At 38.1% G+C, this 23,850-nt stretch overlaps 1 protein-coding gene across 4 annotated transcripts in view; it reads right to left on the bottom strand.

Annotated features, from left to right (window-relative positions):
* Positions 1 to 13,873: 13,873 nt before the first annotated feature.
* The window catches only part of LMBR1 (limb development membrane protein 1), a 180,234-nt gene continuing 170,257 nt past the window's right edge, over positions 13,874 to 23,850 (bottom strand). For all 4 annotated transcript variants that reach the window (XM_072652099.1, XM_072652098.1, XM_072652100.1 and 1 more), the window contains 2 exons: positions 20,894 to 21,055; positions 13,874 to 17,018 (listed from right to left, as the gene is read on the bottom strand). In XM_072652099.1, coding sequence (XP_072508200.1) covers positions 16,933 to 17,018; positions 20,894 to 21,055 — 248 coding nt within the window. In that variant the 3' untranslated portion in view covers positions 13,874 to 16,932. The remainder of the gene's footprint in view (positions 17,019 to 20,893; positions 21,056 to 23,850) is intronic.

The raw sequence follows: 23,850 nt of genomic DNA, 5'->3' as shown, positions 1-23,850 counted from the left end.
GGTTAGAAACCCAGGTAATTGGCAAAGTGGTAGTGTCCTCGACAGAAATAGGAAAGTTTGGAGGATGAACCAGTCAGCAGAGGATAGTTCAGGGATAGGGGAGGAATACGTAACGAGTTCTGTTTTGGACAAATTGAGTTTGGGACGACTGTGGAGCAATCCAGCTAGAAATACAGCACCAACTAACCACCTGCTGAATTTAGGGCTTAACTTATAGATTTGGGAGTCATTTGCATAAGGATGATCATTGAATCCATGGGAAGAGATTACATTACCCAGAAAGAGATAAAGAGAACCTAACATAGAGATTTAGGGACCCCGCAATGGAGTCTTTTTTTCCCTCCCAGCTCTGGCTCAGGAGAGAAAAATCAAATCATCATTCTAGGGGCCAAGGTAACTGCTTCTGATGAAGGCATGACAATCTACTCTTCCATGACTAACAAACTACTCTTCTCCTCTCTGAATCCGTGTGAGAACCAGTTAAACCAATTCAGGTTCAATCATGCTCAGACTTTATAGCCTAAATATTATATCAATTTCAGTTCTTATACTTAGTAGGTTAGTAGCTTTCTAGCAGTTGAGGTTAAAAAAAAAAAACTGGGATTTTAATTGATCATAACAGTAGTATTACTAATTCCCCTCCCAACTGCTTCATTCAGCTTTCATTAAGAGAATTATTTTGGCTTGATTAATAGGAGAATGTCCAATGAGATTACAGGGTACTGACCTTTGTGGAAAGAAGGCACCTCCTATAGAGCAGGACAAATGCATTAACCCCTTTCTGAGATGGCATAGTGAAGTTCTGATTGGTCCTTGGTGACTGCAGCTGCCTCAAGATTGGCACCAGTTAAGGGAGATGGACTCTTGTCTCTCCCTTGGAATTCCATGCAAGGTGAGGGAAAAGGATTTCTCTCCCTTCACCAGCAGCAATGGTAACTTAAGGCAAGACCTCCCAGTGGAAGACTGCATGCTTATCCAGGCAAACATAGTTCCTAGGCTTTCTACCTTTGTTACCTTTTTATAAGAACAATCCAATTAACTAGTGATCCTGAGAAAGATGTTTCCATCCTTAGGAGCTGCTGCATGAAAAATCCCTGAATACAAGATTCCCAAATTCCAGAGTTCAGTTGTTAGTCCAAAGGGAGATTTTTCTAAGTACATGCTCTTTGGATAAGAGCTCTGCCAACCAAAGGAGTCTGTAGCTAACCAAACTATTACAAGGCAGAGCAGGAGATATGGACTTTGCCAACTCTCATAATAAAGCATTGAACTAATTAAGGCTTGCCTATTCTGCAGGCCCATAAAGGGTTTTTACCTTGGGGGAGGGGGAAAGTAATAACTCTAATGGGTTATTTAAATCTTATGCTTCCTTGTTTTGCTCACCTGTTGACCTGTTATATCATGCACAGTTTCTGCACTGGAGGAAATGAGCTGCTCCATGCTGGATCCCCATTTTGTACACTATACTTCCATGGGAAGAACACAATGACTTACATTTGGGGAGACCATATATAGGCCTTGTTTTCAGAGACCAACCTGGAATTTTACACTGGAGTAAGGGCAGAAGCAGAAAAAAGAACCTGGTCTCTTGGGGATGATTCACTAAGAATGCTGGGGAGAGAGGGAAGTGTCCCTGAACCATGGGTAACAGAATCTAGTGTCCAGAACAAAAATTCACCTTTGTTCCTTTGTACTTTGTGTTGGTTAGGTCATACTTAGGATAGGATGTTCAGGTTTCAAGATCAAAGATAATCTGGAGCAAAGGAAAAACAACTAGGTTAATAAGACCTTTAAAGCATATCGTATTAAATAAACTAATACATATTATGTAGGTTAAGAGCTTGGAGGAAAAACACTTGGTGGGGTCAGGAGCCCTGACAGACAGCCTTCAAATACTTAGAGGGTTATTATGTGAAAGCTGGATTAAACAGATTCTGCGTAGCTCCAAAGGGCCAATCGGTGGAAATAGATTTTGACAACATAAAGCAGAACTTTCTAATAGAGCTACTTAAGAAGCAGTGTGGTGGTGCTTCCCCTGTCGTCCCTGCTGCTAGGGAGGCTAGAAATAGCCTATAAACTAAAACTGCTATAAACTGCTTGAACACAGGAGTTCTGAGGTATAATAGGGCTAATACCAATCAGGTATCCTCACAAAGTATGGCACCAATATGGTGAGTCCCTGGGAGGGAAGCAAGCCCTCAGGCTGCCTATGGAAGGACTAAGCAGTCCAGGCTGGAAACAGAGCAAGTCAAAACTTGTATGGCAATCAATAATGGGATCACCCATGAGTAACTACAACACTGCCAGGCTGGGTGAGATAAGTCACAAAATGGAAAAGGAAGGAAGGAAGGGAGGGAGGGAGGGAGGGAGGAAGGAAGGAAGGAAGGAAGGAAGGAGGGAGGGAGGGAGGGAGGAAGGAAGGAAGGAAGGAAGGAAGGAAGGAAGGAAGGAAGGAAGGAAGGAAGGAAGGAAGGAGGGAGGGAGGGAGGGAGGGAGGGAGGGAGGAAGGAAGGAAGGAAGGAAGGAAGGAAGGAAGGAAGGAAGGAAGGAAGGAAGGAAGGAAGGAAAGGAGGGAGGGAGGAAGGAAGGAAGGAAGGAAGGAAGGAAGGAAGGAAGGAAGGAAGGAAGGAAGGGAGGAAGGAAGGAAGGAAGGAAGCGAGGGAGGGAGGAAGGAAGGAAGGAAGGAAGGAAGGAAGGAAGGAAGGAAGGAAGGAAGGAAGGAAGGGAGGGAGGAAGGAAGAAAGGAAGGAAGGAAGGAAGGAGGGAGGGAGGGAGGGAGGAAGGGAGGGAGGGAGGGAGGAAGGAAGAAAGGAAGGAAGGAAGGAAGCGAGGGAGGGAGGAAGGGAGGGAGGGAGGGAGGGAGGGAGGGAGGGAGGAAGGAAGGGAGGGAGGAAGGGAGGGAGGGAGGGAGGGAGGAAGGAAGGGAGGAAGGAAGGAAGGAAGGAAGATCCCTTTTTTATGAGAGCTAAATGTTTTCAAGTAACATCCTTTTTCAAAAGCCAAATTTCAATTTGTCTTTAGGACGATAGAATATGGCATGCTTTCTGCAAGGAAATACATTCCTGAAAATCTGGGCATAAATTCAAAAAGGTAGAAAGTCTTTCATAAATATGGGACTATGCAAATAAAAGAAAGATTAGTCAGTCTAAGGAACTCCCTTTTGGGGATTCCCTCCCATCACTGTAAAGCACAATTTATGCCTTAATATATAAGTCCTAGGGAGTTTCCTATATATGTAAAGATCAAGGGACTTGATCTGTTAACAAATGTCAAGAGACAAGATTTGAACTCAGGGCTTTATGACTTGGAGCCCAATACTCCATCTATAGTAATACCAAGCTACCTCTTTTCATGAACATATCTAAGGGAAATATTTCAAATAAATATTAATATGCTAGTGCTCTAATCTTTAACTATTTTAGATTAGACAGTAGGATTAAAAACATTCTGGAGGTCTCTATTTTTTAGTTTACCTCACTTTTTTTTCAGGTAAAGAGCATTTTTTCATCCTCGAGAGATACAAGAAAAAAAATCTTACTTAATGTGGGCAGTCCCAAGTATCTAGTACAGTACATTTCTGGAAGTATCTTAGAAAATAGAACCAGGAAAAAAATGAATATTTTACCCTATGTACTGTGTAACCCTCTTTTGCCACCAGAGAGAACACCTACATATAACAAAAAGATGCTGACCAAACTACAGGATGGAAACGTGTGGGGTCATCATATGGCAATTTATAAACCAGTAGCCAAAAATAACTTACCAACTGAAGTTTACAAATATGTAAATCAAGTTGACAATATAAAATGAAATTTGGGTACTTTTTTAGAGTGAACTATCAAAAAGTCAAGAAAGCAATTCTCATACTACAAATAATTGATGGGGGTTCCCCCCCACACACTATTAGGTATTGTATTTAGGAGTGGCTCTGGATAGTAGTACTCATAATTATTATAAAGACTTTAAGTCCATCCCTCAAAACAGAAATAACACCTGCAATATGTAGTATAAGTATTTTTAATTATCCCCATTTTGCAGATGAGAAAAATGAAGACCAAAAGGGAAAACCAACTTGCCCACAGTCACACAATTACTAAGTGAAGGAGCTCCAACTTGAACCCAGGTTTTCTTAGTAACAAGTATCAGCGTTACCTCGACACATGAATTTGATCAAATTTATCTTAAGTATCCAAACCATTCCCCATTTTTTACCTCCCTTCTCCCTTTTGGAAATCTCTTCACTGAGCTGGTGTTCTTCAGTTTCTCAAACTTCCCCAATGTAAGCAAATTCATCAAAGTTTATCCTTTCAGGAATTCTTCAGACCTTTCTCCTCCACGCACCCAAGTAACATTTTTCTGATTCTAGGTTCAAGACCTTTAAATGTTCTCTGCCAGTGCTAATCCCCTATTCTCATTTGCACCTAGGTATTAATCATTAACATTGGCTTAATGTCTTGCCTCTATATTGAACATCTGTACTTAAATTGAAAGGAGTTAATGACTAGAGATTTCTAAACCTACCCCACCCTTGAAGGGCCTGTGGTGGGTGTAAGGAGAAACACTTTCCCTGCATTCATCAAATACACGGGTGAAATACACAAATACATGGTTGGTTATCTGTTCCAACTATGACAGAACTGCATGATTAGATGGAGTTTCTTGGACTTGTGGATAATAAAGTATTTGTTTCCTTGACATCTTTATTTGAACTCACATCAGCACACCATTTTGTAGAAATGTATAGATGATGATTAGCCTTTTTTGGGGGTCTATATGTGACAATTTTTACTTTGATGCCTCATCATGGAGCCCAGATGAACCATAGGCACTTAAAGGTTATGACAAAACATAGAAACAAGCAAGTTTGGGGAGACACTACCAAGCGATTGAATGAGTGTTTGCCAGCCAAGGACAGCCTAACAAGTTTGAATAGGCCTCTTACTAATTGGTTATGCAACTCAAAGACCACCATAGGTGGTTACAAAGTGACAAAGGAATTATGATGTGTGTGTCGGGGGTAGTGAGGTGGTATGCACATCAAAGAAATTATAGATCCTTGAAACATGATGCCAAATAATGCAGACTTTTTAAAACTTAAATTAATTTTTAAGCTAAAATTGATTCTTTTGAACTCTTCTAAAGTCATGTTGTTTATTATTGTGGTTCAGTTGTGACCCATTCTTTATGATCTCATTTTGGGTTTTCCTGGCAAAAATATTGGAGTGGTTTGCCATTTTCTTCTCCAACTTATTTTACAGATAAGGAAACTGAGGCAAACAGGGTTGAGTGACTTGTCAAGGGTCACACAGCTAGTATCTGAGGCCAGATTTGAACTCAGGAAGATGAGGCTTCTTGACTCCAGGCCTGGCACTCTATCCACTACACCATCTAGCTGCCCTTCCTGTGCCTTACTTTCTAAATTTGTCATCCCTGTGACATTCTATCCCTTTGTCCCTCAGTATTTTCCTAGGCCGTCATCCCTGCCTTGGCTTCACTTTCCTCCCCTTCTAATTTCAACCCCATAGTTAATTAGTCCAACTTCAGGCTATCCTTTAATCCCTTGACTCTTTGTCTGCCCTTAATGTCTTGCTAAATCTCAACAGTGAATAATTCCCACCGTCTGCCTCTTGCACTCCTTTTTATATTATGCTAAACAGCACATACATGTATAGCTGGATTTTCTGAAATTGTGGTTAGTCATTCCATTTTTAATGTTTCTAAGTCCTTCAAAATTGAATTTTTACTATTTCATAAAGTGATCTCCTAATTCTACTTATTTCACTGTGTCAGTTCATACAAGCTTCCCAGGCTTCTCTGAAATAATCCCCTTCATCATTTCTTATAGTACAACAGTATTCTATCACAATCTATCTATTGTTCAGCTATTCCCCAATTGACAGGAGCCTCATTTGCAATTTTTTTTTGCCACAAAAAGTTTAAGTATTTTTGTATATCCTTGATTTTTTTTTTTTTTTTTTGCTTAGAACTAATTCCTCATTCCCCATTAATCTATCTTCCCCTTCTCTTTTCTTCCTTTTACCTCGTTTTCCTGTTGGGTAAAATGTATTTCTGAATCCAGCGATGTGTATGTATATTCCTCCCTCCTTTCACCAATTGAGAGTGAGGTTCATGTGTCACCTGCTCCCCCTACTCCCTCCTTTTTGTTGCATAGACTTGTATTTTAACTGCTAATTTCCCCCATTGCCCACCTGCCCCTTACAACTCCTCTTCCCCTCCCCATTCTTTTAAGATTCTTGAAACAACAGAATCACTCCCAGGTCCTCTCCTTATTAGACTCCCCCTATGAACCCCAATAATGACAAGATTCAAGGGCACAAGTACTATTTCCCCATATTAGAATATGAAGTTTATCGTTGTTTAGATCCTTAGTGTTGTTTACTAATGTTTACCTTTTTATTCGTCTCTTGACTGAGTTTCAAAGTGGTTACTTAACTCTGGTCTTTTCATTTTCGTTGAAGATTCACTTTTTCCTCTACAGAGTTAGACTTTTGTTGGCTGTTGTTTTTGGCTATAAGCCTACATACTAATAATCTCTTAAATGCTAAATCTAATGACAATTGTAAAATCAAATCCAAATGACCTTTTCTTAATCCACATCTTTCTCAACCTCTTGTAGTTCTTAACAATGTTAATCACTTTTTTCTCCTTGTTATTCTCTTCTAAGTTTTTTGACTATTCTCTCCTGATTCTTCTCCTACCCATCATATTGCTTCTTTTCAGTCTCCTTTCCTGGATCTTCATCCAGGTCACACTTGCTAAACAATAATTGTCCCACAGGGTTCTGTCATAAGTCCATTTCTCTTTCCACTCTACATTATTTCACTTGGTGATCTCATACGCTTCCACAGATTAAGTGATCATCTCTATGCTAATGATTCTCACATTATCCAGCCCTAACTCCTAGGCTGACATAGTCTTGCATCTCCAAATCCCTATTATACCTCACCTGCTGGAACTAGATGTCCTGTATTCATCTTTGACTCAACATGTCCAACGCTGAATTCATTTTCTTCCCTCCAAACTTCCCTAATACTGTCAAAGGGCAACATCATTCCCCTAGTCCCTCAGGTTCACAACCTAGGTATCCTCCTTAACTCCTCATTCTCTCTCCCCCCTTATCTGTTGTCAAGGCCTGCTCATTTCACCTTCATAACATCTCTTGTATACATGCCCTTCTCTCCTCTAACACTGCCCCTTCTCTGGTGCAGACCATACCCAAGTTGTTGTCAATAATCTAATGGGTGGCCTCCCTACAATGAGCCTAGCTCCATTACAGTCCTCCTCCTCCAGCTTTCAAAATGGTACTCTTAAAGTGCAAGTCTGGACATGTAATTCCCCTACTCAATAAACTCCAGTGACTCCCAATCACCTCCATAATTAAATATAAAATCTTCTGGTGTTCAAAGCCTTTCTCAACTTGTGCCACTCCACCCTTTCCAGTCTTCTTATACCTTACTACCACTCCTATGTACTCTTCAATTCAGTGATACTGATCTCTTTGCTGTTCCTTGAACAAGACATTCCATCTCCCAACTCCCACCATTTAATTTCACTGTCACCCATGCATGGAATGCTCTCTATCTCTGCCTCCTGACTTCCCTGAAATTCCAGCTCAAATGTCACTTTCCACATGAAGCCTTTCCAAATTCCTTTTAATTCTAGTGTCTCCCTTTTGCTTACTTCCAATTTATCCAGTATATAACTTGTACAGTTATTTACATATTAAGAATAGGAGCTTCTTGAGAACAGAGACTGTCTTTTATTTTTCTTTGTATTGTAGTATGTAACATACTGCCTGGCATGTAGCAGACATTTAAATGTTTACTGACTGCTTAACTTCTGTAACACTGTATTCTAAGCTCTGATCATTTGTGATCCTGTGGCTCTTCAATACTTTTTTTCTGGTTGCTTGTAGATCTTTTTTCTTTGACTTAGAGGCTCAGAACTTTGGTTATAATATTCACAGGAGTTTTAATTTTGAATGTTTTTTAAGGCAATGACTGAGGAATTCTATTTTCACTTTTCCCTTATTCATAATTTCTTGAAATGATGTAGCTTTGTTTTTGGTCATGGCTTTCAAGCAGTCTAATGATTCTTAAATTATTTCTCCTACATTTGTTTTTCAGGTCAGCTCCTTCTGCTATGAAATATCTTGTATTGTTTTTCAGTATTTTGACTTTTTTAGTATTTGCTTTCTTATGGAATCATTAGCTTCTGCTTGGTTCATTCTATTTTTCAGGAGTTTGTTGCTTGGGCAAGGTTTGTATCTCATGTGCCACTCTGTTAATCCCCTTTCCAATTCTTTCTTTCACAGCTCTCATTTTTTCCAATTTTTTTTCCTGTAGTACTAGATTTTAGACTGTTTTTAAAACCTTGCTTCACCTCTTGAAAGAATTCTAGCTCAATTTCTGAGCTATGTTTTTCCTTTGAGGACTTGTTAGTAAACAAGCATTTATTGTTAACTCTATGCCAGCCAACATGCTAAGCACTGGGAATACAAAAAACAAGCAGGAAAAGTCCCTTCCCTTAAGGAGTTTACATTCTAGTGAGGGAAGGGCATGGGGAAAACACAGGAGCATGGCCGTGAAAAGTCAGGAATGCAGTTTGGAGGGGAATGAAGACATTATAAGTTTTGGAAGGAACCAGCCAATCAGAGGGAAAGGACATGGGGCCAGGTGGGATTTCCAAAGTAAGAAGTAGTCCATGGGAGCAATGAGATTCTACAATGAAAAGGTTTCTATGGCAAGAAAAGATCCAGTGGAAAAGTCCTAAGGTAAGCCTGGAGAGGAAGGAAGGTAGATGTTTTGGAGTCATTCTCTTCTTGTTCTGGGACTTGGCAGCTCTGTCATCTTAACAGCTCTTTATGGCAAGATCCTTTTTTTTGCTGTTTGCTCATTTTTTCAGCCTCCTTCTTGACTTCAGAATTTGTTAGGAACACAGTTTTTATGCACTTGTGGAGGGAATGTCTGGGCTAGCCATGCAGATTTCTTGGAATACTAATTGCTATGTTATTCCAGGACCTCAGGGACAGCTCAGCCTGGAGACCGATAAGATTTCAAAGTCTGATTGCTGGCCCCTTGGTCTAAGCTCTGCAAGTTCTTGACCTAGGAGGGGTCTGAGCAACAGGTCTGTGGATTTACCCATACGGAGTTTCAGTAGACTGCTGCCGGACTCAAGAGCCACCTGCTAGCTGGAATGTTCTCCTGGTTCAGAGTGACAGATTCCTGCCCTGGCTTCAGATTTGGCTGGAAGCTGGAACTTACACCATGCTGCTGAGGTAGGAGCCATAGAGTAACTGCTGGCTTCTGAACTTGCTCCTTGCTCAGTACACAGCCTAAGGACTGAAATCACTCTTTACTCCAGAATGCCACCCCTCGAAGTCCTCCTTGGACCTACAGTTCAGAACTGGGGAGTGGGCAACAGAGCTGCCAATTTGCAGTTTCTGCATCCTACACAAGTTAGGGCTCCTCTTTACTGGATATGGGACCAGGTGCATAGATTCTACCAGAATGCACCCTGAAGAACACTCCTAGACAGACTCCATTGGCAGTGTCTGCAGGACTATTCATCTCTCTTTGCCAACCTGGGCTAGAAAAATTACTCACTGTTTTCTTGGACTTCCCAATCAGGATTTAGCCTAGTGCATTCTCTGAAACTGTTTGTAAGAGTATAGAGGAAGGTGGTGAAGAAGCAACCAGTGGGTAGAGACTGAAGTGAAAAAATAAGGATGACAGAAGGACCAATGAGGTCACTTGTAGAGAAGAGTTTGCTTGAGCAAAAATGGTATGAGATCAGAGATTCATGGTCTCACATATAATCCTCTTATTCTGGCTGTATATGGAAATCATCTTCTGGGGAGTGTTTAAAAGTTTTTGTCTGCAAAAGATGTTGATACATAAACTATAATTACCTTGAGAGTGAACTTAATGACTTAAGCTCATTGTGAATACTGAATTAAATATCATTATAGTCTATTTTTTAATTATTTCTCTTTGCCAAAGGAAGGAAAATAAGATGTTTTTATAAACATTATAAATGTACATTTTCAGATAGTTATTACATTCTTATTGCTGTGGACAAAGGTTCAGTTCTAGAGGTAACAACGTTAATATCTGTAACCCTTAGGTGTGGGGTGCAACATGAGAATCTACAATGAGTTTTGAACAGATAAGGACTCACAACTAGATTCAATATAAGTTAAAGGTTTTTAGTCCCAAATTCTAAAGCAAAAAATAATTAGTAAAGTCATGATTTGATTAGAATGTAGACAATTCTACAATGATAAGATATTAAAAGGAACATGAAGAAAATAAAACTATATTCCTATAAACATCTATACTCTGAAAAGCAAGTTTTTGGTTTGGGTAAGTCAGACAAGGAGAATGTTGATAGTGGTTAATAGAAATTTATGGTAGCATCTAAGTGTGTTACAAAACAAAGAGATGCTTTTACAGTGGTATAATCATTCAAATACTGAAATTTACGAACAAATGAGGCAAATAAGGAAAAAATATTTCAAATTCACCTTTTGCCTTTTGAAGTTTTATCCATTTTATGCAAACAAAACCACAAAAGGAAATTAGCTTATAGTTTTAACATATATATAGTGTGTGTGTGTGTGTGTGTGTGTGTATATATATATATATAGACACATACATGTACATAAGTGTATGTGTGTATGGTCATCTTAATTAAATATCAAAGAAGATGCAGTATTAAAACTCAAAAATATATTTTTCTTGATTATTCCTGGCTTTTTGCTCAGACAGCTTCAATGTAGGTTATAAAACATCATAATTTAAGTAATGTTGCATTTTGGAGATTTACCATAAACAAAGCAATTACAATAAATCATTACTGACAAAGGAACTCACTTCTAGAAATTTCTTGAGTGGGGGTTAAATGTTGGGCAAATAAAGACTGGCCGGTTTTTAAAGAATTTGCTTCAATTATTCCCGACCTTGTTCCTTCTACCTCCATATATACAAAGAAAACACTATTAAGATAAAAAAGTTATAACCCTTAAAATGCCTATAGTGGTCAATTTTTATCTTGTTATTATTCTTATGTTCTTTATAATTACAAATTAGAACTATGAATCAGCCAAGTTATGAAAGAGAAAAAATATTGCTAACAGACACAACTTGCAAATCTCTGATGGCCATATTCAACTGTAAGACTTTGGTCATGTCATCCATACATAGATTATTTCCTTCACACTTATCGTTCATAATCAAGTTCCTTATAGATTCAGTTTGACTGACCTGACGGACCCTGCCAAAATACAGTGAATCAATTAGAGCCATTCTGAACCAGCAGGGTCCACAGCTCTTAAGCAAAACCTAGAAATCAGTTCTGTATTCAGTGCCTTTTAGTCATCAAAGGAAAGTTCCTCAAGCCCCAATTTCTCATGAGGCTATTTTCATTATCTTGCTTTCCTCAAAAATGTTGTTACTTTGGCTAGCTATGTGAGAGTCTTAGATGGGAAAAGCCCACAGAATTTTAGAGGGAGAAGAGAACTTAGAGATGATTTTCTAATCCAACACCATCATTACATGTATGAGGAATACATACAAGTCCAGACAGAATAACTCACTTAACCAAAGCCAGTTCAAAGGTACTCTTTATAGACAAATAGGTAAGTTTCCACATACAGACTAAACATAGCTAAAGGAATACTTTATAGTCAAGTTAATGTTAATGTTGTTCTTGTTTAGTCATTTCCAGTCATACCCAACTCTTCATGACCCCATTTGGGATTTTCTTGGCAAAGACATCAGAGTAGCTTGTCATTTCCTTCTCCAACTCATTTTACAGATGAGGAAGCTGAAGTAAACAGAGTTAAGTGACCTGCCCAGAGTCATACAACTAATAAGTATTTGAACTCAGGAAGATGAGTTTTCCTGACTTCAGGCCCAGTATTCTGTTCACTGTATCACCTAGCTGCCCCTGATATTTGTGTACCTACATTTACTAAACATTATGAAGAAACTAGCTATATTAAGGTTGCAAGAATACACTATGTGTACATACATAAATGCATATATACAGACACACACATATATGTATAGAGAACATACATATACCATATATATTCCAGAGACAGAGAGAAAGCAAGAGAGCATCTACATGAAGTTCTGAACACTATCCAAAGGAGGAAATAATGACTTAGAAGACTCAAGGCTAGAATCACAAAGGGGAAGGAGGAGAAATTGCTATTAAGTGCCAATATGTTTTTCATCATCTTGGCATATAGAACTATGGGGCACCTTTTCAATCATGACAGATTTAATTTAGGACATATTACCTTATATAATGTATGGTAAACTTATGGACCTCACTGATCTAAGCTAGTACAGGTTAGATGTGTGAATAAGTTCAAGGAGGGTTTAGAAAAATATATAATCACAAAATGATTAAGAAGAGGCTGGGAATGTCTGGATACTTCCCTAACTTTTTGATTGAGAAATCATGAAGGACAATCATCCCTGCTTCTAAAATATCAGTGCTACTATCAGACACAGACTTCTAAACTGAATGGATCATGACTCTATTCTCATATCCTGGTTAACTGAAATTTTTAATGTCAAGGTACACAGACTCATAGATTTATATTTTTTAGCAACAGGATTTTACCTATAATAATTTACCTTATTTCCAAAAATAAATTATTTTGCAACTATTTATAATTTGAATTTTTTGTTCTATTAGGTTGGTTCTCCTTACTACTCTAATTAATAGTTGCTAAGCCTTTTAGAGCTAAGCCTTTTTAAAAAAAATTTATGGCAGTTCAAAGCTTGTTTAATGAAACATACATAATGTGCTTTCACACTTAGCTCTGAAGAGAGTTTTGTAAGTAGAAAAGTTTATTGTATACAGAATGTACATTAAGCTGCTGTGGTTTTCAAATTTGGGTAATATGACAGAGTTTAAGTTAGATAAGCTTAAGTTAGTAGTAACTATGTTAAGTTAGTTACAGTACAATTGTCTAAGATTGATAGATATCCTCAATTAATGATAACAGTTGAAATTGAAAGAACATAATTCATTTCCTTCCCCTTCAAATAGGGGTCAGTGGTAGAGATGGTTTACCTTTCTAGTTAGTAAGAGATGACTGAGGTAGGGGAGGGGAGGACAGGGTCGGGGTATAAAGTTCCAAGCCTAGAATCAGGAAGACTCATCTTCCTGTGTGACCCTGGGCAAGTCACTAAATTATTTGCCTCAGTTTCCTCATCTGTAAAATGAGCTTGAGAAGACAATGACAAACCATTCCACTATCTATGCCAAGAAAATTCCAAATGAGGGGTCATGAAGAGTCAGATACAACTGAAATGACTGAACAACAACAAAAGAGAAAACTCACCATTACATAATATAAATCAAAATAACCTGTAATACATTTAAACTGTTGCTATGGTTGTATTTAAGATTTTTAAAAAATTTTCTTCAGTACTTCCAAACTCAAAATATGAAATGACTTTTTGTAAAACTCTTTAATTTCTAAGACATTTTAAAACAATCACACTCAAAAGTATCTCAGAGGAACAAACATGGCCAAAAGATAAAACATCACAGTACAATCTATAAACAAGAATCACTTACCAGGAAGTTTGAAAATTTGTAAAGTAACATCACAACAGTGTGATACTAGTTTAAAAGTTTAAAAAGTCAATACTGTAGAGGTACCTATATTTTTCAAACAAAACAAAACAAAAAAGATCTTATTACAAGGGCCCTGCCATTGTGCTAACAACAAAAAGCCACATACCATTTTGGTCATAGTTATAGTACACTGACACTGGGGCAAGCGAGAAAGAAGGCTATCTAAGTATCACAACAAATGAGGCAGATGTTGATGTCACCAAGATCGGCTATAGAAGCACCTTTAATGCAGCTCGAGTCAAAACAATTAAGAACACATCATCTATACCCAGCAGTAATTTATGGCAGTTCAAAGGGTGTTTTAATGAAATATACATGAATTGCTTTCACATTTAGCTCTGAAGAGAGTTTTGTAGATAGAAAAGTTTATTTGTATACAGAACGTACATTAAGCTGCTAAGTGGATTTCAAATTTGAGTAATATCATGATGGAGCAGCAGAAACTGGTTCAAATGCCTTAAGCAATTTATTAAAAATAGTGAAGAACCAATTAATAATGATCAAGCATATCACACTGCCTCTTCTCAGTGCTATTTAAGGTATCTTTCTCCCACTTAAGTGTGCTGATCCAAGAAATCTTTGTGACTAGAGCTTTTAATATTCCATTAAACAGATACAGGGATGCAGGTGGGCTTGATATAGCAATCACTAGGTTTAGTATAGTCTCATGTCAATGCCTATCTAAATGGAAATGAAAAATGGAAGTAATTATTAACATTTCGGCCTCTTTTCAGGAGCAGTACCTCTCCTCTTCCACTAACGGACAAATGAAAAACAAAAAAGAGGGAAGGCTGTGATGGAGACTCTCAGTAGTAACAGAACCGAATGCTGTTTTGTTATCCCTCCTGTCATGGACCTTCAGTGCAAAAAAAAAAATTTATATGGTGAGAGGGAAGGGCTCAAGGAGATGAGCTTTAAAAGCAAATGTCTCAGAAGCAATTTGAAAAATAAGTTATCAGAAATATAGTGGTTGTTTTTAGGATCTCAATCTATTGTGATTATGCAGTAAAATGTGAATCATTTAATGATTGTGCTCAACACAATCACCATCATCACTTCTGAGAAGCATTAAAAAAAGAAGACTAAAATAACAAAGAAAAATTTATCTTTGCATACTGTGTATCACTTGTTTCTTGCTGATATCAATTTTGGAAATAAAAATCTCTATACATTCCAAAAGCTTAACAAATAGAAACAATTTCCGAAAAGATAATTTACTCACCACTTTTTTGACAGCAAGCCCATACCCTAGAACTCGTCCCTTGGGTGAATAATGCAAATATAAAATGCTCTATAGACACTGCTAATGACCTGGCCACATAATCATCTAGTCTTCTAAGTCTATTTCCCTCTTATAGTCTTAATTTGATCTGATCTTTAATCCAGTTCATAAATCCTTTAGGCAGGGACTGTAATCCAATCTCCTATACAATGCACTGCACGTAATTGATGCTGAAATTATTATTAATAGGGAAATAAGAAAGCAATAGCAAGGCAGCTGATCTTTATTAATTATCTATGTACTTAATATCTGTGGTACTATTTCCATTCAAATGAGTCTACTTTGGGAAATTCACTCGTCCTGAATTCTTGTGGTGTTTAGAAACACTGAGCGTTCTTTCTTTTTTTTAAAAAATCTGTATTGTATCTTTGACAGGCTCTAGACCTCTCTGAAGGGAAGCAAAAACAGAGCAGTAGCAGGCTGCATGGAACAGAAGTCTTACAAAGTTAAGGGCTCTAAATAAAAGCAAAGTTTTAAATGCCAAATATACACATTCCAGTTTTATGGAAATAAACACACACACACACACACACACACAGATATAACCACTCACACTCACACACTTCCTTAAGTTCAGCAATGTGAAGAACAAACATTTTAGTAACCTTGTCTGAACACAGACAATCTATTCCCATACACATAGTGCATGTGTGTATATATAAATTGCATACATATGAATTGTGTGCAAATGTGTCCATATTATACATTTTACATGCAGAATTCTGGGCATTTTACCCAATATGATAATGTTGAATAAGATTTTCTATTTTTTAGTCAGTGGCATTAAAGTCAGCAAAGTCATCTGATAGAAATAATTTTTGAAAATTATTACTTAGATCACACTACACTGCAAAACTTTGCTTATGTCAAATCTATTTCTGCATGGGTTGTGGATGCCAGATTTAAATTTTTTATAAGTCTGACATTTAAGTTATCAGTATATGAAACAGTAACTTAAGGAGTAAAAACCTCATCGATTTAAGTGGCTTAATTCACCAAGAACTTATATTTTAATCAGTTGTCAGGCCATATAAGAACAGGGAAATGATTTTTGCCTTACCTAAAGGCCAAGAAAACCATGAGGACTTGGAGCCTATATGGTAAAATCGAAATTACAAGTGGGATTCCCACACTGGCCACTGTTATGGGAGGTAATGTTGAACAGAACAGACACAATTTATAGAGCGAACGTGACTACATAATACTTCTTACCATAGCTTACTCATAACGCATAACCTAAGACATTTCTGCATCTCTCTAACAAACATACCAGGCTCAGGTTTAAGAAGGAAGTTAGTATTTGTCCCTTGGGCTCATCAGCTGATCCACATAGTCTATAACAATTACCAGAAGCTAAAGCTTCTATTATTTAAAACTAAACCTATAGAAAACTTTAAAAAGTCATTTCCAAATATTATCCTGGAATGCTAATCACTAGTTCTAACGTAGTTTACATGACAATAACTGACATTCACAAGCATTTAATAACTGCATTTTGGGTGAGATCTTCACTTACTTTCAGGAATACCTTCTATTAATATTTATATAACTTTTGGTCCAGTTTGTGATGGACTTTAAATGAATCTGTTAAACATCTCAAAATCTGTTTTTAAGTACATTTTCACATTAGGCAAAGACAGAACTTTCCTAAATATGGTAATAAAGATGTTACATCTGTTGATGTGACATACTCTGTCTGCAGAAAAAGAATCCCATGTTATTCTCAGGTTCCAGTCTTCAAGGAATCTGTATAACATGTAAGTACAGAGCAGATCAAAAGTCAGACTAGAAAAAGTAGAATCTGAAGTAACCAGGTTCTCACAAGTACAGTGTGGAAAATGACATTTACAAGCTGAGCTCAAAAAACCAAAAATTAGTACAAAATATATTCTGATGATAGTGACAGGAATGTCATGAGGTCGGAATTTTCAGTTCTTCTAACTGTAAAAGATGATTGATTGTGTCTCTCACAGTGATTTCTGATGCCCATTTGCAGAAGGTTTGGTTGTTTCTGAGTCTCTTGCATTGTTTGAGAGTTGAAGTTTGTGAAGACCTGCACAGACATTAAAGATGGTGAGAAGGGAATAAAATATTCAATACAAGTTTCCTCTGGTTTTTGTGATCTGATGAAGCTTCATGGAAAACCGAACACAAATTATCAGCATCATCTTGAGGTTACAGTCATTTTCTGGACAACGTATTTTCTACCTTTCACATACTTTAGCGCTCAAGAAAAAGCACAGGATGACATCTCCTCTCCTGCTTTGTTTCACCAGAGAACGAGGAGGTGAAATCAAAAGAGAACGCTATGTTAACAAAGTTCTAAACAGTTAGCAGGTGTTTTACAAAATGTAGGAGCAAAATAGTTCTCTCAAGGATGAAACACCCTAAAATTTACTTATATAAATTTTATTTTCCAAACAGCCCAATGAACTGATTAGCTTCCCTTACTGATTTCCCAGCAATAAGCCATCTGAAAAAGAATGAGCGAGGAGTGAGAAGAGGCCTGAGTTTGCACCTGACTCTGCTACCAGCTTGTTGTTCAGCTTCTTTTGCCCTCCAAACCTACACCTGCAAAATGAAGGCATGGACTAGATGCTCTCCAAGGTCCCTCCAGTTGTAGAATTAATGAACTGTCTCTTCCCTTCCCTCCAAATCTGACCAGGTCATTTCCCTGCTCAAAAACCTTCAGGGGCTTCCTATTAAGAAAAAATACAAAGTTCTTCAGCTTGGCATTTAAAGTTCTTTACAAATTGCCTCCAACCTACCTTTCCAAATGTATTTTACATTTGTTCTGTGTTCCAGCCAATCTGACCTAGCTGCTGCTGCCTGAGTGAGGCACCTTATACCCCCTGCTCTCTCTCTCCGCGCAGAATGATCCCTTAATGGAGAAAAACTTGCCATTCACTTCAGAATGCCTCCTACGGGAAACCTTTAGTGATCACCCTCCTCCTCAGTGCTGATCTCCCTCCAATCAGCTGGTCTGTGCTCATACATTTACAGGTTGTGTAGTCACTTGACACTCACTAGCTGTGTGACCTTGGGAAAATCACTTAACCCCAATTGCCTCCTCCTGGGTCATCTCCAGTCATCCTGATGAATATCTGGTCACTGGATTCAAATGGCTCTGGAGGAGAAGCGAGTCTGGTGACCTGCACTGCCCTCCCTCACTCAAAACAAAATCAAGTGCAAGTCATGTCATTATTTCTTATTTCTCTGATGGCATGGTCTTCTTCAGCAACAAAGGACGAGCACACAGTTACTGAGAATGTAAACCTCTAGAGGGCAGAGGCTGGTCTTTGTTTTTCTCTTTTTATCCCTAGGACCTGGCACTGGACCTGGTACACAGGTAGCTAATCAAAGGTTGTTGGTTGAATTGAAAAACTGAAAAAAAAAAACAACAACCTATGTAAATATGGCACTGAAAAATGAGTGGTCAAGATCTTAGCCCATAAACAATCCTAAGAAATAAAAGGTTACAAAGGGAGTGAGATGCTATTATTATCCCCATTTTTCAGAAAAGAAATTGAGTTAAACAGATGTCAGTGATTTGCTCAGGGCCACACAGCTAGTATCAAAGGCTGGATTTGAATCCAGGTTCCTGACTCCAGTCCTAGCACTCCATTCACTGCATCATCTAGTGTGAGGATGGCATAGAGCTAATGAAAGGCAACTCAGTCCTCCGGAGAGGGGCAGGGGGTGGAGGAGGTGGCTCTTTTAAATAAATCCCACTTCTAAATCTAGTAGGCCCTGTTTTTTATAAGAATGTTTTGTATATTTGTCCACAAAAATTTAGATAGCATCAAAATAGTATCTAGCACAAAAAAAAAAATTAGCTCTACTTAACCAAAAATTAGGAGAAAGTTAGCCAAATATTACAATTCAGCAATCAGGTACTGTTGTAACTATATTCAGAATCTAGCACTTAAAAGTAGCATACAGGAAGAGCTCAAAGGTATAATTGGAAATGTATTATAAAATAAAAAACAATCATGAACCCTAGTTTGCCCACAACCCTTAAAGATTTTGCTGCCCTCTTTATCCAAAAGGCTCACATAAACACAGGTTACCTTTGATCTTAGTTAAGTAATATTTTACCACTTTTATGAGGTTTCCTTATTATAATCCTTCATCTACAAAATGATCTGTCTAAAGCCTCATTCCTAAGGTAGGGAATCCATTCTAAGCATAGTAATTCTCACTCTTGAAATGGCTGTACCTGTTTGGGGATAGGAGGTAAGGGGGAAGGATTACAAAATGTAAAAATGCTTAGTGAGGATACAAACTATATGTGGAGAGGATGATTCTTGTGAGAATCTTGAGTACAGAGCCAAGTATCATTAGCCATTACAATGAAAAAAAATATAAATAGTGCATAGGAGGAAAGGATAAAGTGCCAGCTTAAGTGGAATAAGGGTGAAATCTTTTCTTAGATTTATGATTTAATGCAACCAATCAGAAAACACTTATTAATATGCTAGGTGCTGGGGAAAATAATCTTTCTCGTCAAATGTCTGGGTCAAATAACAGCACGTGGTTGGTCACCACCTACCACTGAAGTTAAATGTAGGTGGGCATTTTCTGAAATGACTCAACTTTGCAGGACAAAGTGGAAGGAGTGAGTGCCAGACTGGGAATCAAACCAGACCTGGGTCTCAATCCCAGGAGTAAGCCACTTGCCACCAGCTGCAGGCCTAGATAAGTCACTTAACCAGCTTCTTCATCTGTCAAACGATGATGAGGGCACGTGTGTGCGCGTGCATGTTACAGGGTGCCAAGCCTTTGATTTCTTTAAGGTTCTGCTTTCTCCTTCGTCTTGGTGTCCCCAGAGGCAGGGGCTTGATAAAGGGCTTCCCACTAGTGACTGTTAAAGTGCCACATAAATGTCAGTTGCTAATATAATTTTATAATACTTTGGGTATATGATGTCTTCGGCTTGCTTGGTTTTTTTGTGAATGTTAAAAATGAAAAAAAAAACAACAATAAAACCTGGAGCCAATATGGAAATGGATACGATTGATAGATTTATACCTTTTACCAAAGTAGATTTTTTTAAAAAACTTGAAAATAATAATATAAGCTAACATTTTTATAGTATTTCTATGCCAGGCACTGTACTAAGTGCTCTATACTTATTATCTCATTTAATGCTTACAACATATTATATCCAATTTACAGATGAGGAAACTGAGGAAAAGTATCTGAAAGTAGATGTAGTCTTCCTGACTCCAGGCCCCTGACAATTTTAACAATGATTGTAAGTCAAATAATAGAGAATCACTTGGAATGTAAGATAAACTTTGTCCCTAGCTGATAACAGAATGCTTACATTTCTACCATGAAATATTATTCTGCTTTATGTAGAGAATTGTGGTTCAGCTGCCACCACTAAAGATCTATGCTGTGTATCTCACCCCACAGCACCTGGGTGGGGGGGTGACCCTGGGCTCTGTAAGGCTGTGCCAATATACAAGTTCTGGCAGGTCCTAATAACCTGTAAAAGGACAAGAAACATGAATACCAAGTGAAGTAGGAGCGGATGAAACAACATACTAAGTCAACGGGAGAAATGAGTTTTGGGATCAATAGTTGGAGTACCCAAACACACTGAAGAAATCAAGCTTTTCTGAAGTATAAACTATAAAGTATAAATTCCTGAAGTATAAATCACCCTAATTTGGGTCAAACCCAAGCTTCACAAAAACCCATAACCAAAAAATTAGATTTATTTAGTTTATAAAGAATATCATTTATGATAGTACTCATAGTCCATTAAACACAAAATGACTATATTTTGGGACTTGTCTGGATACCTCAATAAAGTTTATACACTGTAATCTCTGGATTACAAAGGATTTAAAATTAGCTAAAAGGTCATTAATTAGCATAATAAACACACATGTCCCTCCCCTTCAAACTCCAAATTACCTAAGGCCTTGAAAAGTTCTTCTCGTACAGCAGAGGTGAACTTTCTGACTAGACACAAAGTTGTCACAATAGCAAACAGCAAATTGTAGGATAATACAATGTAGAAATTCCCCAGCCAGTTAAATCTTCCAAAATCTCCAAGAAGATCAAACCTAGTAATTCCTGTTAAATAAACAGAAAGAAGAAAATGACTCAATAAAATTCGATATAAATGTTCATTAGCAATAACTTAAGATTATGATGTAGGACAGTGTACTAAATTCTGGTTGGTAACATTTTTCTCATCTTTGTTATTTCTAATTTTCTACTGGGTCTTTTAAGTTATATGATGATTAAATTTGTGCAATTAAGAAGCAAACCAAAATAATTTACTCTACCATTAATGTCAGAGCTATTTACAAAGCAACAAGAGGAAGGGCAGGTGCTTAAATTTCGTATCATCCTCAGACAGGAAAAGGAATTGACCTGGGGTGCCATCAGTAAAAACTAAGCTTACTGCAACACAAATTCGCTACGGAGCAGGATACATGTGGAGGATGCATGATGAGCGATTCAGCTGCTGAATGGTCAAGAATAAAGAGTGGGATGCGATTAAGAGGATTTTGAGGACATCATGAAACACAAGGAGAAGCAAGGGAGAAGAGCTGTAGAATTCTCTGAGATAACAACCATGAAAACAGTCCAACTGAAGACACAAAAATCACAATAGCCTGTGGAACAAAAAGGCAAAGCCAAAATGATGAGCTTGACCAATCATTTGACCATAGCCAGTGATTAAAAAGCAGTTTTTATATAGGGTACTGTATGGACAACTGATCACAAATGAATTGCTTTCTAGTTAAATCCACTATCATCTCTCAGGAAAAATGTCAAGTCAATAAGTATTAAGTACCTATTATGTGCTAAGCTGGAGATACAAAGAAGGGCAAAAACAGCTCCTGCCCTCAAAGAGCTCACAGGCTAATGGGGAAGACAATCTGCAAACAGTCAATTACTAAGACGCCAGATACAGGATAAACTGGAAATAATCAATGGTGGGGAATCACTGATATTAAGAAGGCCTGGAAAAAGCCTCAAGGAAGCAAAAAGTTGCAGGCCCTGGCAACAGCCAAGGAAAATGCCCAGAGGGTGGAGGTAGAGGGTTATGTGTGCAGAACAAAGAGGGCAGCATCACCAGATCCAAAAGGAAGGGGAGGAGTATAGGGTGTAAGAAGCCCCAAAGGGCAGAGGACAAGGGGCAGGTTATGAAGGGCTTTAAAAGCCAAACAGAGGATTTTGTATTTGATCCTGGAGGTAACAGGGAGTCGCTGGAGTTTAATGAATCAGATGTGAGCTTTAGGAAGCCACTTTGGTGGCTGAATGGAGACTGGATTAGAATGGAGGGAGGCTTGGGACAGGCAGTCCCACCAGCTGCCTACTGCAGTAATCAAGATGTAAGGTGATAAGTAGGTGTATACTAACGTGGTGGCAAGGTCAGAGGAGAGGAAGGGGGCATTTCAGGAGATTTTACAAAGCTAAAATGGACAAATGTTGGCAACATATTAGCTATGGGGGATGAGAGAAAGTGAAGAATCCAGGATGAATCCTACATTGTGAGCCTGAAGGACTGGTAGGATGATGATACCTTTGATAGTAATAGGGAAGTCTGAAAGAAGGGAGGGGAAGATAATGAGTTTTGGACATATTGGGTTTAAGACATCTACAGGACAACAAGTTCCAGATAGAGATGTCTAAAAGGCAATTAGAGATGCAAGACCAAAGGCTAGGTAGAACTGGACAAGCAGATCTGAGAATCATTAGCAAAGAGAGAATTGAATCCATGGGAGCAGATGAGATCAACAGTGTTAGTATAGAGGGGAAAGAGAAGTGGGCCTTTGGCAGAGCCCTGTAGGATATACACCCTTAGCAGGTATGACCTGGATGAAGATCCACAAAGGGGACTGAAAAGGAGCAGTCACACAGGTAAGAGAAGAACCAGGAGAGAGTAATGTAACAAAAACCTAGAGACAAGAGAGTATCAAGGAAAAGAGAACGGTAGCGCTAGAGGCTGCAAAGAGGTTAAGAAAGTGAGAATTGAGAAAAGGCCACTAGATTTAACAATTAAGAGATCAGTGGGAACTTTGGAGAGAACAACTTCAGTTGATGTCAGAGGCCAAACAGCAGAAAGCCCACAAGATAGTGAGAGGGAAGGAAATGGAGACACTATCACAGACCAACTGTGAAACCTACTACCCACCTCTTGAGAGAGAGCTGAGGGGACTCACAAGGTGTAGAATGAAACAAAAATTTTCAGGCAAGGACAATGGAGAAATTATTTTACTTGACTCTGTATACTGATTAAAAAGTTTTGTTTGTAAAACATATTTGGGGAAGAGGAGACAGAAAGGAGTCTAGCAACAGATTTGTCAAAAGAAAAAAAAGAAAAGGGGGGCACTGAAGGATATTTTAAATGCACAGAAATAAACAAAAGCAAAAGCCACAAGGAAAACAGAAAGCAGAACAGCAGTGAATTTATTATATGCTTAAAAGAGCAAGTTGTACATAGAGATTCATATTTTATTGTTCAGTTGTTTGTTCAGTTGTGTCCAACTCTTCATGACCCCATTTGGGGTCTAGGGTTTTTATTTTTGGCAAAGATATGGAGTAGCTTGCCATTTCTTTCTCCAGCTCATCTTATAGATGAGGAAACTAAGGCAAAAAGGGTTATGTGGCTTGCCCAGGGTCACACAACTAGTAAGTATCTGAGGTCAGATTTGAACTCAGAAAGATGAGTCTTCCTTCTCCAGGCCTAGCACTCTCCTGTACTACCCAGCTGCCAGGAGATTCCTATACAGTCCTTTATTTCTGTTCTACTTTGCATATGGAAATGCTCATTATTTTTGCTGTTTATTAAATTTGGAACAAAAATAAATAAAATTTTCAAATATATACAAATATATATACATATGCATACACAT

The sequence above is a fragment of the Notamacropus eugenii genome, chromosome 3 (genome assembly GCF_028372415.1).
Source record: "Notamacropus eugenii isolate mMacEug1 chromosome 3, mMacEug1.pri_v2, whole genome shotgun sequence".
Lineage (NCBI taxonomy): Eukaryota > Metazoa > Chordata > Mammalia > Diprotodontia > Macropodidae > Notamacropus > Notamacropus eugenii.
Note: the sequence above shows the minus strand (reverse complement) of the source record. Positions and strands in the feature narration are given on the sequence as shown.